Here is a 15,724-nt window from a genome sequence, read left to right on the forward strand (position 1 = left end):
TTGGGAAAATTGCACAGCCACATGCAGAAGAATGAAACTGGACCATTTCCTTACACCACACACAAAAATAGACACAAAATGGATGAAAGGCCTAAATGTGAGACAGGCACCCATCAAAATCCTTGAGGAGAGAATGGTGGAAAAAAAAAGATGGTGGAGGATTAGGGAAAGCTATTCCAACTGGTCACCGGAATTGAGCTGGATATCTACCAGACCACTCTGAACACCCATGAAATCAGGCTGAGATGTAAGAAGATAGATCTGGATCTCTACAAACAGAATATTGCAAGCGGTTGGTTTCCAGGTATGAAGCAGGGGGCCGTGATTCGCCAGGCACATATCCGAAGATAAACAGAAGGGGGAGGGAACCATGGGGATCCTGCACCACCAGTGAGCCATAGCCTCCTGCGCTGGGGACAGGGCACAGATTTGCAGACAGGTAGTGATGGGGAAAGGACTTTAGGGCAGCCCCCCTGGACTGAAACCTGGAGGAGTGGGGCCCGCATGCAAACTGGGGGTGGCTGGTGGTTTTAGAAGCACAAAGGACAGAGATGTGTCCGAACCTGGAGGCAAGGACTGGGAGCGCAGCTGAGGGGCTCACAACCCAGGATGCGGCACTTTATAGCAGCACAGACAGAAACAGAGATAGTGTGGCCTGGAGAGCTCACTAAAGAACAGACAGCGATCTCTCTGCTCTGAGGCAGTGGGTTTGAAACGATCTCTCCTGCTCTGACTGTCAGAAGAGATGCAGAAAGCCACCAGGGAAAGCTGCCAGAGAACAAAAGCCCCCAAAAAACAGTTTTCACTGAGCCCATCCCCCCCTCCTCCCACAGAGGGTAGGGCAACTCTGCCCAAACAGGGTTGCCTGGGTAACAGCAAGGCAGGCCCCTCCCCCAGAAGACAGCCTGGGAGAACAAGAGGCCAGCAACCCTAAGGTCCTTGCTTGGGTTGTGATCAATAATTTGGACTCTGTACATTCCCTCAACCACCCCTCAACAGAATGACTAGGAGGAGAAACCCCCAAAATAGGAAAGACTCAGAGACTGTGACTTCTGCCATAGATTAACAAATGGATACAGACATAACCAAGATGTCGGAGATGGAATTCAGGGTAGCAATTGTGAAGACAATAGCTAGAATGGAGAAATCGATTAATGGCAACATAGAGTCTCTAAGGGCAGAGATGAAAGCTGAATTGGCAGAACTTAAAAATGCTATCAATGAGATCCAATCTAATCTAGATAATCTAACAGCTAGGGTAACTGAGGCAGAAGAACAAATTAGTGATCTAGAAGACCAATTTATAGACAAGAAGGAAAAAGAGGCGGCCAGGGAAAAACAACTCAAAATCCATGAAAATAGAATCAGAGAAATAAGTGCCACCATGAAACATTCCAATGTCAGAATTATTGGGATCCCTGAGGGGGTGGAGAGAGAGAGAGGACTAGAAGATATATTTGAGCAAATCCTAGCTGAGAACTTCCCTTATCTGGAGAATGAAACAAACATGCGTGTTCTAGAGGCAGAGAGGACCCCTCCCAAGATCAAGGAAAACAGACCAATGCCCTGGTATGTAATAGTAAAACTGGCAAATCTTACAACCAAGGAAACCATCTTAAGGGCAGTTAGGGGGAAGAGATTCCTTACATACAGAGGGAGGAACATCAGAATAATGTCAGACCTATCCACAGAGACCTGGCAAGCCAGAAAGGCCTGGCAAGACATATTCAAGGCACTAAATGAGAAGAACATGCAGCCAAGAATACTTTATCCAGCAAGACTGTCATTTAGAATGGATGGAGAGATGCAGAGCTTCCAAGACTGGCAGAAACTGAAAGAATATGTGACTACTAAGCCGGCCCTGCAAGAAATATTAAGGGGGGTTCTATAAAAGGAGAAATACCCCAAGAGTGATATAGAACAGAAATTTACAGAGACAATCTATAGAAACAAGGACTTCACAGGCAACATGATGACAATAAATTCGTATCTTTCAATAATCACTTTCACCCAATGTGAACAGCCTAAATGCTCCCATGAAACGGCACAGGGTTCCAGACTGGATAAAAAGACAGGACCCTTCCATATGCTGTCTACAAGAGACTCATTTTGAACCTAAAGACACATCCAGACTGAAAGTGAAGGGATGGAGATCCATCTTCCATGCCAACGGACCTCAAAAGAAAGCTGGGGTAGCAATTCTTACATCAGACAAATTAGCTTTTAAGCTAAAGACTGTAGTTAGAGACACAGAAGGACACTATATCACTCTTAAGGGATCTATCCAACAAGATCTAACAATTGTAAATATCTATGCCCCCAAGATGGGACAGCCAACTACATAAGCCAACAGTTAACCAAAATAAAGACTCATATTGGTAACAATATGTTAATTGTAGGAGATCACAATACTCCACCCTCAGCAATAGACAGATCATCTAAGCAGAATATCAACAAAGAAACAAGAGCTTTGAATGACACACCGGACCAGATGGACCTCATAGATATATACAGAACATTCCACCCTAAAACAAAAGAATACTCATTCTTCTAGAGCACACATGGAACTTTCTCCAGAATAGACCACATACTGGGTCACAAATCAGCTCTCAACCAATACCAAAAGACTGAGATTATTCCCTGCATCTTTTCAGACCATAATGCTTTAAAACTGGAACTCAATCACAAGAAAAAAATTGGCAGAAATTCAAACACTTGGAAGCTAAAGACCACTCTGCTCAAGAATGTTTGGGTCAACCAGGAAATCAAAGAAGAACTTAAACAGTTCATGGAAACCAATGAGAACGAAAATACATTGGTCCAAAATCTATGGGATACTGCAAAGGCGGTCCTAAGGAAAATACATAGCCATCCAAACCTCACTCAAAAAAACAGAAAAATCTCAAATTCGCCAACTAATTGTACACCTTAAAGAACTAGAGAAAAAGCAACAAACAATGACTAAGCCACGTATTAGAAGAGAAATAATTAAGATTAGAGCAGAGATAAATTAAACAGAAACCAGAAACACAGTAGATCAGAGCAATGAAACTAGAAGCTGGTTCTTTGATAGAATTAATAAGATCGATAAACCACTGGCCAGACTTATCCAAAAGAAAAGAGAAAGGACCTGAATCACTAAGATTATGAATGAAAGGGGAGAGATCACGACTAACACCAAGGAAATAGAAACAATTATTAGATATTATTATCAACAACCACATGCCAATAAATTGAACAACCTGGAAAAAATGGAGGCCTTCCTGGAAACCTATAAACTCCCAAGACTGAAACAGGAAGAAATTGACAACCTGAAGAGGTCAATAACCAGTAAGGAGATTAAAGCAGTGATCAAAAACCTCCCCAAAAAACAAGAGTGCAGAGCCTGATGGATTCCCTGGGGAATTCTACCAAACATTCAAAGAAGAAATAATACCTATTCTCCTGAAGCTGTTTCAAAAAACAGAAACAAAAGGAAAGCTTCCAGACTCATTCTATGAGGCCAACATTACCTTAATCCCCAAACCAGGCAAAGACCCATCAAAAAGACCAATATCCCTGATGAATATGAATTCCAAAATTCTCAGCAAAATCCTAGCTAATAGTATCCGACAATACATTAAAAGGATCATCCACCATGACCAAGTGGGATTTATCTGCGGGATGCAAGGGGTGGTTCAACATTTGCAAGTCCATCAATGTGACAGAACACATTAATAAGAGGAGAGAAAAGAACCATATGTTCCTCTCAATTGATGCAGAAAAAGCATTTGACAAAATACAGCATCCTTTCCTGATTAAGACTCTTCAGAGTATAGGGATAGAGGAAACATTCCTCAAGTTCATAAAATCCATCTATGAAAAACCCACAGCAAATATCATCCTCACTGGGGAAAAGCTGAGAGCCTTTCTCTTAAGATCAGGAACATGACGAGGATGCCCACTCTCACCACTATTATTCAACATAGTACCAGAAGTCTTAGCAACAGCAATCAGACAACAAAAAGCAATAAAACGTATTCAAATTGGCAAAGAAGAAGTCAAACTCTCTCTCTTCGCAGATGACATGATACTTTATGTGGAAAATCCAAGAGACTCCATCCCCAAATCACTAGAACTCATACAGCAAGTCGGTAATGTGGCAGGATACAAAATCAATGCACAGAAATCAGTTGCTTTCTTATACACTAACAGTGCAACTGTAGAAAAGGAAATTAAAGAAATCATTCCATTTACAATAGAACCAAAAACCATACGATACCTCGGAATAAACCTAACCAAAGAGGCAAAGGATCTATACTCTAGAAACTACAGAACACTCATGAAAAAAACTGAAGACACAAAAAGATGGAAAAACATTCCATGCTCATGGATCAAAAGAATAAACATTGTTAAAATGTCTATGCTACCCAGAGCAATCCATACCTTCAATGCCATCCCAATCAAAATTCCAATGACATTTTTCAAAGTGCTGGAACAAACAATCCTAAAATTTGTATGGAATCAGAAAAGACCCCGAATCACCAAGGATATGTTGAAAAAGAAAAACAAAGTTGGGGGCATCACGTTGCCCGATTTCAAGCTATATTACAAAGCTGTGATCACCAAGACAGCATGGTACTAGAACAAAAACAGACATATAGACCAACGGAACAGAATAGAGAGCCCAGATATGGACCCTCAACTCTATGGTCAAATAATCTTTGACAAAGCAGGAAAAAACATGCAATGGAAAAAAGACAGTCTCTTCAATAAATGGTGCCGGGAAAATTGGACAGCTATATACAGAAGAATGAAACTTAACTGTTCTCTAACACCCTAGACAAAGATAAACTCAAAGTGGATGAAAGACCTCAATGTGAGACAGGAATCCATTGACATTGGCCACAGCAACTTTCAAGATATATCTCCAAAGGCTAGTGAAACAAAAGCAAAAATGAACTTTTGGGACTTCATCAAGATAAAAAGCTTCTGCACCGCAAAGGAGACAGTCAACAAAACAAAGAGGCAACCCACAGAATGGGAGAAAATATTTGCAAATGACACTACAGACAAAGGGCTGATTTCCAAGATCTATAAAGAACTTCTGAAACTCAACACCCAAAAAACAAATAATCAAGTCCAAAAATGGGCAGAAGACATGAACAGACACTTCTTGAAAGAAGACATACAAATGACTAACAGACACATGAAAAAATGTTCATCATCATTAGCCATCAGGGAAATTCAAGTCAAAACCACATTGAGAGACTACCTTTCACCAGTTAGAATGGCAAAAACTGACCAGGCAAGAAACACCAAATGTTGGAGAAGTTGTGGAGAAAGAGGAACCTTCTCACACTGTTGGTGGGAACGCAAGTTGGTACAGTCACTTTGGATAACAGTGTGGAGGTTCCTCAAAAAATTAAAAATAGAACTACCCTATGACCCAGCAATTGCACTCCTGGGTATTTACCCCAAAGACACAAATGTAGTGAAAAGAAGGGCCATACACACCCCAATGTTCATAGTAGCAATATCCACAATAGCCAAACTATGGAAAGAGCTGAGATGCCCTTCAACAGATGAATGGATAAAGAAGATGTGGTCCATACATACAAAGGAATATTACTCAGACATCAGAAAGGATGAATACCCAACTTTTACATCAGGATGGATGGGACTGGAGGAGATTATGCTAAGTGAAATAAGTCAAGCAGAAAAAGTAAATTATCATAGGGTTTCACTTATTTGTGGAACATAAGGAATAACATGGAGGACATTAGGAGAAGGAAGGGGAAAATGAAGGGAGGGAAATTGGAGAGAGGGACGAACCATGAGAGGCTATGGACTCTGAGAAACAAACTGAGGGTTTTAGAGGGGAGGGGGTTGGGGGGATGGGTTAGCCTGGTGATGGGTATTAAGGAAGGCATGTACTGTATGGAGCACTGGGTATTATATGAAAACAATGAATCGTGGATCAGTACATCAAAAACTAATGACGTATTGCATGGTGACTAACATAATAAAATTAAATTAAAATAAAAAAATAAAATCCTTGAGGAGAACACAGGCAACAACCTCTTTGACCTCAGCCACAGCAACTTCTTCCTAGAAACATCGCCAAAGGCAAGTGAAACAAGGGCAAAAATGAACTATTGGGACTTCATCAAGATAAAAAGCTTTTGCACAGCAAAAGAAACAGTCAACAAAACCAAAAGACAACTGACAGAATAGGAGAAGATATTTACAAATGACATATCAGATAAAGGGCTAGTATCCAAAATCTATAAAGAACTTATCAAACTCAACACCCAAAAGACAAAGAATCCAATCAAGAAATAGAGAGAAGACACGAACAGACATTTTTCCAAAGAAGACATCCAAATGGCCAACAGACCCATGAAAAAGGGCTCAACATCACTCGGCATCAGGGAAATCCAAATCAAAACCTCAATGAGATACCACCTCACACCAGTCAGAATGGCTCAAATTAACAAGTCTGGAAACGGCAGATGTTGGCGAGGATGCAGAGAAAGGGGCACCCTCCTACACTGTTGGTGGGAATGCAAGCTTGTGCAGCCACTCTGGAAAACAGTATGGAAGTTCCTCAAAAAGTTGAAAAGAGAGCTACCCTATAAACCAGCAATTGCACTACTGGGTATTTACCCCAAAGATACAAATGTAGTGATCCAAAGGGGCACATGCACCCTAATGTTTATAGGAGCAATGTCCACAATAGCCAAACTAGGGAAAGAGCCTAGGTGTCCATCAACAGATGAATGGATAAAGAAGATGTGGTGTATATATATACAATGGAATATTATGCAGCCATCAAAAAGATGAAATCTTGCCATTTGCAATGACGTGGATGGAACTAGAGGGTATTATGCTAAGTGAAATAAGTCAATCAGAGAAAGACAAGTATCATATGGTCTCACTGATATGAGGAATTAGAGAAACAAGACAGGATCATAGGAGAAGGGAGGGAAAAATGAAACAAGACAAAACCAGTGAGAGAGACAAACCATAAGAGACTCTTAATCTCAGGAAATAAACTGAGGAGGTGGGTGGGAGGGATTGGGTGGCTGGGTGATGGACATTGGGGAGGGTATGTACTATGGTGAGCACTGTGAATTGTGTAAGACTGATGAATCACAAACCTGTACCCCTGAAACAAATAATCCATTATATGTTAATTAAAAAAAAATTTTAAATAGTATTATATACATATTATAGGCAAAAAATATTTTCCAAAATAATTAATTATACTAAAAAGTAGATGGGGATGCATATGGATTCTGAAATAAAATTAACTTTGTTTTGTTAGTCTTTTCAAAAGGTAATATTTGGGACAGTAAAAGGCAGTAAGACCAATAGATTATAGTTCCAAATGGAATCAAAGGACTTTTGGAGCCAGAATATTAGACAGTAGTACTTTTACCCTCACTCAATAGTACATACCAAACAGTATGTTCAGTATTATTTCATTTTTTCTAAATCTTTATAATTTTGGAAAATCAGGAAGGGAAACAAAAATATGTTAACAGTAGTTGGGTTATCTTGGGGAAATAGGATTATGGTAATTTTTGTTTTCTTCTTTATGCATATCTTTTTTGAAATTTTCATTAATTATGACATATTACTTTTGTAATATAAATTACCTTATTTGGATGGAACTGGAGGGTATTATGCTAAGCAAAATAAGTGAGAGAAAGACAAATACCGTATGATTTCACTCATATGCAGAATTTAAGAAACAAAACAGATGAACATAGGGGAAGGGAAGGAAAAATAAAATAAGATAAAAACAGAGAGGGAGGTAAACCTTAAGAGACTCTTACCCGGGAGCCTGGGTGGCTCAGTTGGTTAAGCGACTGCCTTCGGCTCAGGTCATGATCCTGGAGTCCCAGGATCGAGTCCCACATCAGGCTCCCTGCTCGGCAGGGAGTCTGCTTCTCCCTTTGACCCTCCCCCCTCTCATGTGCTCTCTCTCATTCTCTCTCTCTCAAATAAATAAATAAAATCTTAAAAAAAAAAAAAAAAGAGACTCTTAACTATAGGAAACAAACTGAAGGTTGCTGGAGGGGTGGTGGGGGTGGTCGGATAAGTGGGGGATGGGCATTAAGGAGGGCACTTGAAGTAATGAACACTGGGTGTTATATGCAACTGATGAATCACTAACTTCTACCCCTGAAACTAATAATACACTATATGTTAACTAAATTGGATTTAAATAAAAAATTTTTTAAAACACTAAAATATAAATACTATTAATACTATGTTTTCGGGGCCCCTGGGTGGCTCAGTCGTTAAGCGGCTGCCTTTGGCTCAGGTCCTGGGATCGAGCCCTGCATCGGGCTCCCTGCTCCACTGGGAGCCTGCTTCTCCCTCTCCCACCTCCCCCCCAACTTGTGTTCCCACTCTCGCTGTCTCTCTCTCTCTCTCTGTCAAATAAATAAATAAAATCTTTAAAAAAAATACTATGTTTTCATTTGTAAATATGAAAATACTAATGACCCAATCAATGCTGTACTTAAAGGAAAAATCACAGATCTAAATGCCTACATTAAGAATAAAAAAGTAAATAAAACTTTCTAATGCCTTTTATAACTCTTTAAGGCATTGTATTTAGACTAATACTGCTGAATGGATTATCACATTCAAGTTCAAACAACCAGTATAGCTTTAAATATTGTATTACTAAAATTGTTATTAATAACAATTAATGATTTTAATAAATTAATATACAATTTATTAATACAAAATTTATTAACATTACTAATAATTTAAATCATTAAAATAGTAAATATTTTATACTTGACAGTTTACACAGAATGCATACGTTACGTTCTTCCTTAGCTGCTGCTTCTAACTGTGCAGCAAATTGTGAACAACATCTCAAGAATGAATTCAGATCATCCCCAACCTTTTGAAAAGAATAACAAAAAAAAGTTACTTTCATTTCAGAATCCATATGCATCTCCATTTACATTTTAGTATATTTAATTATTTTGGAAAATATTTTTTTTGCCTATAATTTATGTCCCTTCAAACCTATAAGACAAGAAATCATGCTCCAAATGCTATACTAGCAAATTCCTCCAGAAAGTGAAAGAGAGTACATTCTGGGGACTGGCCCATTAATGACATATATCCTGCTATGCCTCTTTTATTCTCCCCTGCACCGTTGCAGAAAAGCAAGCATTCCAGATTTAAACTCCTGAAAGTTATGAATACCCAAAAAAAGGTAGCCACTCTGTACACAGAAATATATAGAAATATCTCTTTGTGTTAGAAAATGAATGCTCATTATGACTTCTCAATATAAGTATACTTGCCAAGAGCTGTGGTCTTTTACTCTCACTCAATGGGCAAATGAATACTTTGAGGAAAAAATAGTGGCAGATGAAAATATCATAATGACTGAATCTTTTCTAGTAGAATAGTGATTTGTTAATCAGAGACAACCTATGATACACAAACCTCAGATGCTTATATAGAGTTAGGATTCTCACAGAATGTTCTCCATGAGGAATATGTTCATTTAACATCACATTTTAAAACATACTCACAGGCTGATACACTTTTTTTTTTTTTTTGTCATGAAAAAGACTTATACCCATATAGAAGAGGGGGGAAAACTGAATTAATCATTCAGGAGAGTGGGAAAATGAATGAACTCGGTTTATTAATTATAAATATAAAATGAGACTATAAGCATACTTGGGGATTTTTTCTTCTACTCACATTCACATGCCACAAATATAGAGAAGATGGTGACTGATTTGATCAGGGTTGCAGTTTAACAAAATAAAATCAATATAGCATGGCAGGGCAAGAAAGTACATATGCTTGGGAGCAATAATAATAATGGACCATGGAATTTAAGCTAGGTAAGTTAAGACCACAAGGAGGATTTGGGACAGTAAAAGGCAGTAAGACCAATGGATTATAGTTCCGAATGGAATCAAAGGACTTTTGGAGCCAGAATATTAGACAGACTAAGTGGGAAAGATAAGAGGTAGTGACCACAGATTAAGATGATTGAAACAAATTATGGAAAAGTTAAAGTTATTGGTTATGACAAAGACTAGAGGATATCATCTTGTCAGTTGCTGAGATAGGATAGAAGACAAGATCATTGGAGGAAAGGAATTCAACGAACTGAGATGTTGGGTTATTTGCAAAGATCATCTACATGGATATCAAAATCATCAAAAATTATGACAACAGTGTTGTGAGACAAGTATATAATAGTCTTAAAATAGTATCACTTATACTATTATAATAGTATTTTAATGGTCATTATAATAGAGACTATTAGTTGCCTACTAACAGGACCTCAATTTTATTGGGGATGCCAACATGCATAGCTAGTAATAATAATAATAAGGGGCACCTGGGTGGCTCAGTCAGTTAAGTGTCTGCCTTCAGCACAGATCATGATCCCAGGGTCCTGGCATCAAGTCCTGTTTTGGGCTCCATGCTCAGCGGGAAGCCTGCTTCTCCCTCTCCCTCTGCCCTCCCCATGCCACTCGTGTTCTCTCTCTCAAATAAATAAAATATTTTAAAAATGACAATAATAATAAAATTTCCAGCCTCCTTTACCAATAAGGGTAGCCTCGTGTCCCAATCAGACCAATGAGACAAAAAGAGATTGTTGGGCAGCACTTCTAAAAAGATCTTTAAAAAGGAAGCAGAAATGCCACTTATGATTATGATGTGAAAATGTATGAGAGGTATTCACTTTGGTGTTAACATCCAGAAAGGACAGGGCACCTGGGTGGCTCAGTCGGTTAAACGTCTGCCTTCGGCTCAGGTCATGGTCCCGGAGTACCGGGATCGAGCCCCACATTGGGCTCAGCGGGGGATCTGCTTCTCCCTCTCCCTCTGCTCCTCCCCCTACTCATGCTCTCTCTCAATCTCTCTCTCAAATAAAAAAAAATATTTTTTTAAAAGAAAATTAAACATCCAGAAAGGAAAAATATATAAAATTATATAATTATCACCCCTTTCCTTGAGGATACTGAAGGAGAGGATAGGATAAAAATCTGATGAACTGAACTCCACAGAAGAACACTTTATAGATAAGCAAAGAACCAAAGACATATCCATACCTAAAGGGAGCATGGTGGAGAAAGAGTGCTTGGTCTAGTGTGTGCAAAGTGTGTCAAGTCAACCAAGTCAAAAAGCAGCCCTACCATTGACAAACAGAATTCAGAGGATGAAGAAAAACCAGCTGAGCCCTTGACAGCCATTTAGGCTAGCAGATAGACTGGAATGAGAAAAGCTCCCAAGGCAAATCACTCAACTCAACCATTTTTCTTCTACCAAACCCCTCCCCATTTGAATTTTGCCAATATGGTAGCAGAAAAGGAGGCCTACATTCCTTAGGAATGGTCAGAATTAAAAAGTCTGACAATACCAATTTTGGTAAGGATGTACAGCCACTGGAACTCTCCCAGAGAGCTGGTAGGAACATAAATCGTTTTGCCACGTTGGGAAGTAGTTTGACAATTGCTCATAAAATTAAACATATACTTATAAATCACCAGTCCTATTCCAAAGCAATTATCCAAGATGAATAAACACATATGTCCCCCCAAAGACTTGCACACAAATGTTCACAGAAACTTCATTCATATGGAGGGGCACCTGCACCCCAATGTTCATAACAGCAATGTCCACAGTAGCCAAATTGGGGAAGGAGCCAAGATGTCCTTCGACAGATGAATGGATAAAGAAGATGTGATATATATCACATCTATCCATATATATATATATATCACATCTATCCATATATATATATATACACATACACATGGATATATATGGATATATGGATATATATATACACACAATGGAATATTACTCAGCCATCAGAAAGGATGAATACTTACCATTTACATTGACCTGGATGGAACCGGAAGGTATTATGCAAAGTGGAAATAAGTCAATCAGAGAAAGACAATTATCATATGGTTTCACTCATATGTGGAATATAAGAAACAGTGCAGAGGACCACAAGGGAAGGGAGGGAAAACTGAATGGGAAGAAATCAGAGAAGGAGAAAAACCATGAGAGATTCTTAACTACGGGAAACAAACTGAGGGTTCCTGAAGGGGGGTGGATGGGGGAATGGGGGAACTGGGTGATGGGCATTAAGGAGGGCACGTGATGTGATGAGCACTGGGTGTTATACACAACTGATGAATTGCTGACACTACATCTGAAACTAATGATGTACTATGTGTTGGCTAATTGAAGTTAAATTGAAAAAAAAAATGAAACTTCATTCATAACAGCCCAAATAGCTACTGGATCCAACAACCTAAATGTTTATTAACTGATGAATGGATAAACAGACTGTGGTATAGCCATACAGTGGAATATTCTTCACAATAAAAGAAACAAACTACAACAACATGGATGAATCTCAAAAACATGATGATGAAATAGGGAAGACTAGATATATAAGGCTACATATTATATGATTTTATTTATAGGACATTCTAGAAAAGGCAAAAGTATAGTGATGGATCAGTAGTTGTCTGGAGCCAGGGTAGGAGAGAATTGACTGTAAATGGAGTACAAGGAGGCTTCTGGGGATAATGAAAATGTTTTAAGGTTTGATTGGCATTTACACAACTATAAAAAACAGGAACTAAGAAACAGAGGAATCTCATCCTGCATGTTCTTGTGGTAATTGTATTTTGAAGCTCTGCCAGGATTGAACCAAGATGTGAACCAAAACTTTAAAATCAGAGTTCAAACTCTTGCCAGCTAAAATACTGGCAATATCAAAGAAATCAGCCCCTCAGGGGAAGCAGCAATAGGAGAGATTATGGGTTAGACAAATCAGGCAACAATTCAACTTAATTAAAATATGGACCAGTTCCTGCTCAAATCAATTCTTGTAGGAAAGAATTATTAGCTGTTCATCCTAAATACCAGAAAGGAAACAGTAAGCATTCTCTAGAAAATAAACATTGTACCACAGTTTCCAATGTTTTTCTAAATCTAATGCTTGGGATCCAATAAAAAAAAATTACAAATCATATGAAGAACCAGGAAAATACAATCCATAATCAAAAGAAAAAAACAGTAGAAGTAAACACACTGATGACCCAGATATTGGAAATTAGCAGGCAAAAACTTTTAAAACTCTATGCCTGATAAAAGAATTTGCAGGAAAAGATAGATAGACTAGGTGAATGATGGATAGTAGCAGGAAAAATATAAAACCCCCTAAAAAGTAACCAAAAGATAATACTAAATATGAAAATTATGATATTTAAAATAAAAATTTCATGGGCTAGAATTTAACAGCAGATCAGACACCACAGAAAGGATTGGTGAATTTGAAGACAGGATAACATATATTGCCCAAACTGAAGCACAGAAAGAGAAAACATTGAAGTAAATGAAGAGAGTGTGAGTGACTTCTTACACAGTATCAAGCAGTCTAATATAGGTATAATTAGAATCTCATAAAAAAGGAGCAGAGAAGCAGTAAAGATCTAAAGAAATAATAAATGAAAATTTCCAAATTTGTTGGAAAACATCAACTCACAGATTCAGCTTGATGGACTCTGAACAGAATAAACATACAGAAAGCCTCAGCTAGGTATACCTTCTATCAAACTGCTAAAGCCCAAAGATAAAATCTTTAAAGCAGACAGAAAAAAATAGGGAAACAATAATATAACACAATAGCACAAAAAACATAAGTGAGGTCAATGTTATTATACTGTTATAATGTTATCACATGAGAAATGAAGTGTATAATATTAATTCAAGGTAGACTGTGGTAAGTTTAAATACATGATGAATCTCTAGAGCAAGCACAAAAAAAAAATTGCCTAAAACTAAGAAAATAAAATGAAATGCTAAAAAATACATAATTAACTCAAAACAGAAAAGAGTAAAGAAGCAAAGAAGATATGGGACAAAAAGCAAATAGCAAGAAAGTAGACTTAATTCACATTATTTCATGAATGTGTCATTATAATAAATTAATTACATGGCAATACATTTAATTGTATCAATTAAATGTAAATGAACTAAACCTATTAAAAGACAGACATTGTCAGACTGGATAAAAAAACAGATGCATCTATATGCTGTTTCAAAGAGGTACGGTAAATAAACACAGTTTGAAAATAAAGTTTGAAAGAAGATATAATACACAATAGAGGGAGGAGCAAGATGGCAGAGGAGTAGGAGACCTAAATTTCATCTGGTCCCAGGAATTCAGCTAGATAGGGATCAAACCATTCTGAACACCTATGAACTCAACAGGAGATCGAAGAAAGGAATAGCAACAACTCTGTGAACAGAAAAGTGACCACTTTCTGAAGGTAGGACGTGCAGAGAAGGGAATCCGAGGCGATATTCGAGAAGATAGACAGGGGGTGAGGGGGCCTCTGTTGGACGCTACTGGCAAGTGATAGAGCAGCGGCACACAAAATCAGAACTTTTAGAAGTCAGCTCTGCTGAGGGACGTCCCTCCAGTGGCTAAGCAGGGGATGGAACCCTCACTGGGACAGTGTGGTCTCAGGACCCTTGGGGTTACAGGAAGACGGGGGGTGCCTGAGTGCAGCAGAGCTCCCAGGTATCGGAGCGGGGAAGCCGGCTGCAGAGACGGAGCCGAGGAGTGTGCTCTCAGCTCGGGGTTGCCATTAACTGTGATCCACGGCACAGTCGGGCCACTGCTCTTCCAGCAGGGACCTAACAAGCAGCAGATCTGGGGAGACTCCCCTTCCTCCTCCGGGAGGAGCGGCGTGGGAGCGCACTGCAGGGATCTGCTGGGTTTGGAGACTCCACACCGTATTGGGTGCCAGATATGGAAACGCTCGGTCACAGGCCAGGTAAGCACAGAGTGCAGCTGGAGACCGGGGAGACAGGAGTGACTGACTGCTTTTCTCTGGGGGCTCACTGAGGAGTGGGCACCCAAGTTCTCAGCTCCTCTGGGGTGGAGATTGGGAGGCCACAATTTCACTCTTGTCCTCCAAAGCTGTACGGAAAGCTTGCAGGGAACAAAAGCTCCCAAGAGCAAACCCGAGCAGGTTACTTAGCCCAGACCAGCAAGGCGGGGGGGGGGGGGGGAATTCCCCCCTCGGAAAAAAATTTGGGAACCATGGCAACAGGCCCCTCCCCCAGAAGATCAACAAGAACAGCCAGCCAAGACCAAGTTTACCGATCAATGAGAATGGCAGAACTCCAGCACTAGGGGAATACTGCACATAGAATTCATGGTTTTTTCCCCATGATTCTTTAGTCTTTCAAAGTTAATTTTTTTAACTTTCTTTTTCTTTTTTTTTTAATTTTTCTTTTTCCATTTTTCAACCAACATTTTATCAATCCCTTTTTTAAAAAATCTTTTTTAGCCATCAAAAGGAATGAGATCTTGCCATTTGCAACGATGTGGATGGAACTAGAGGGTGTTATGCTGAGCGAAATAAGTCAATCAGAGAAAGACATGTATCATATGACCTCACTGATATGAGGAATTCTTAATCTCAGGAAACAAACTGAGGGTTGCTGGAGTGGGGGGTGGGTGGAAGGGATGGGGTGGCTGGGTGATAGACACTGGGGATGGTATGTGCTATGGTGAGCGCTGTGAATTGTGCAAGACTGTTGAATCACAGATCTGTACCTCTGAAACAAATAATGCAATATATGTTAAGAAAAAAAAGAAAAAGATAGCAGGAGGGGAAGAATGAAGGGGGGGAAATCGGAG

General features: G+C 39.2%; 1 protein-coding gene across 1 annotated transcript in view; it reads right to left on the reverse strand.

Annotated features, from left to right (window-relative positions):
• The window catches only part of CCDC7 (coiled-coil domain containing 7), a 178,987-nt gene that overhangs the window by 153,102 nt on the left and 10,161 nt on the right, over nt 1-15,724 (reverse strand). Inside the window, exon 3 of the mRNA XM_044915230.1 lies at nt 8,825-8,908. Coding sequence (XP_044771165.1) covers nt 8,825-8,908 — 84 coding nt within the window. The remainder of the gene's footprint in view (nt 1-8,824; nt 8,909-15,724) is intronic.

This window comes from Neomonachus schauinslandi, chromosome 5, assembly GCF_002201575.2.
Source record: "Neomonachus schauinslandi chromosome 5, ASM220157v2, whole genome shotgun sequence".
Classification (NCBI taxonomy): domain Eukaryota; kingdom Metazoa; phylum Chordata; class Mammalia; order Carnivora; family Phocidae; genus Neomonachus; species Neomonachus schauinslandi.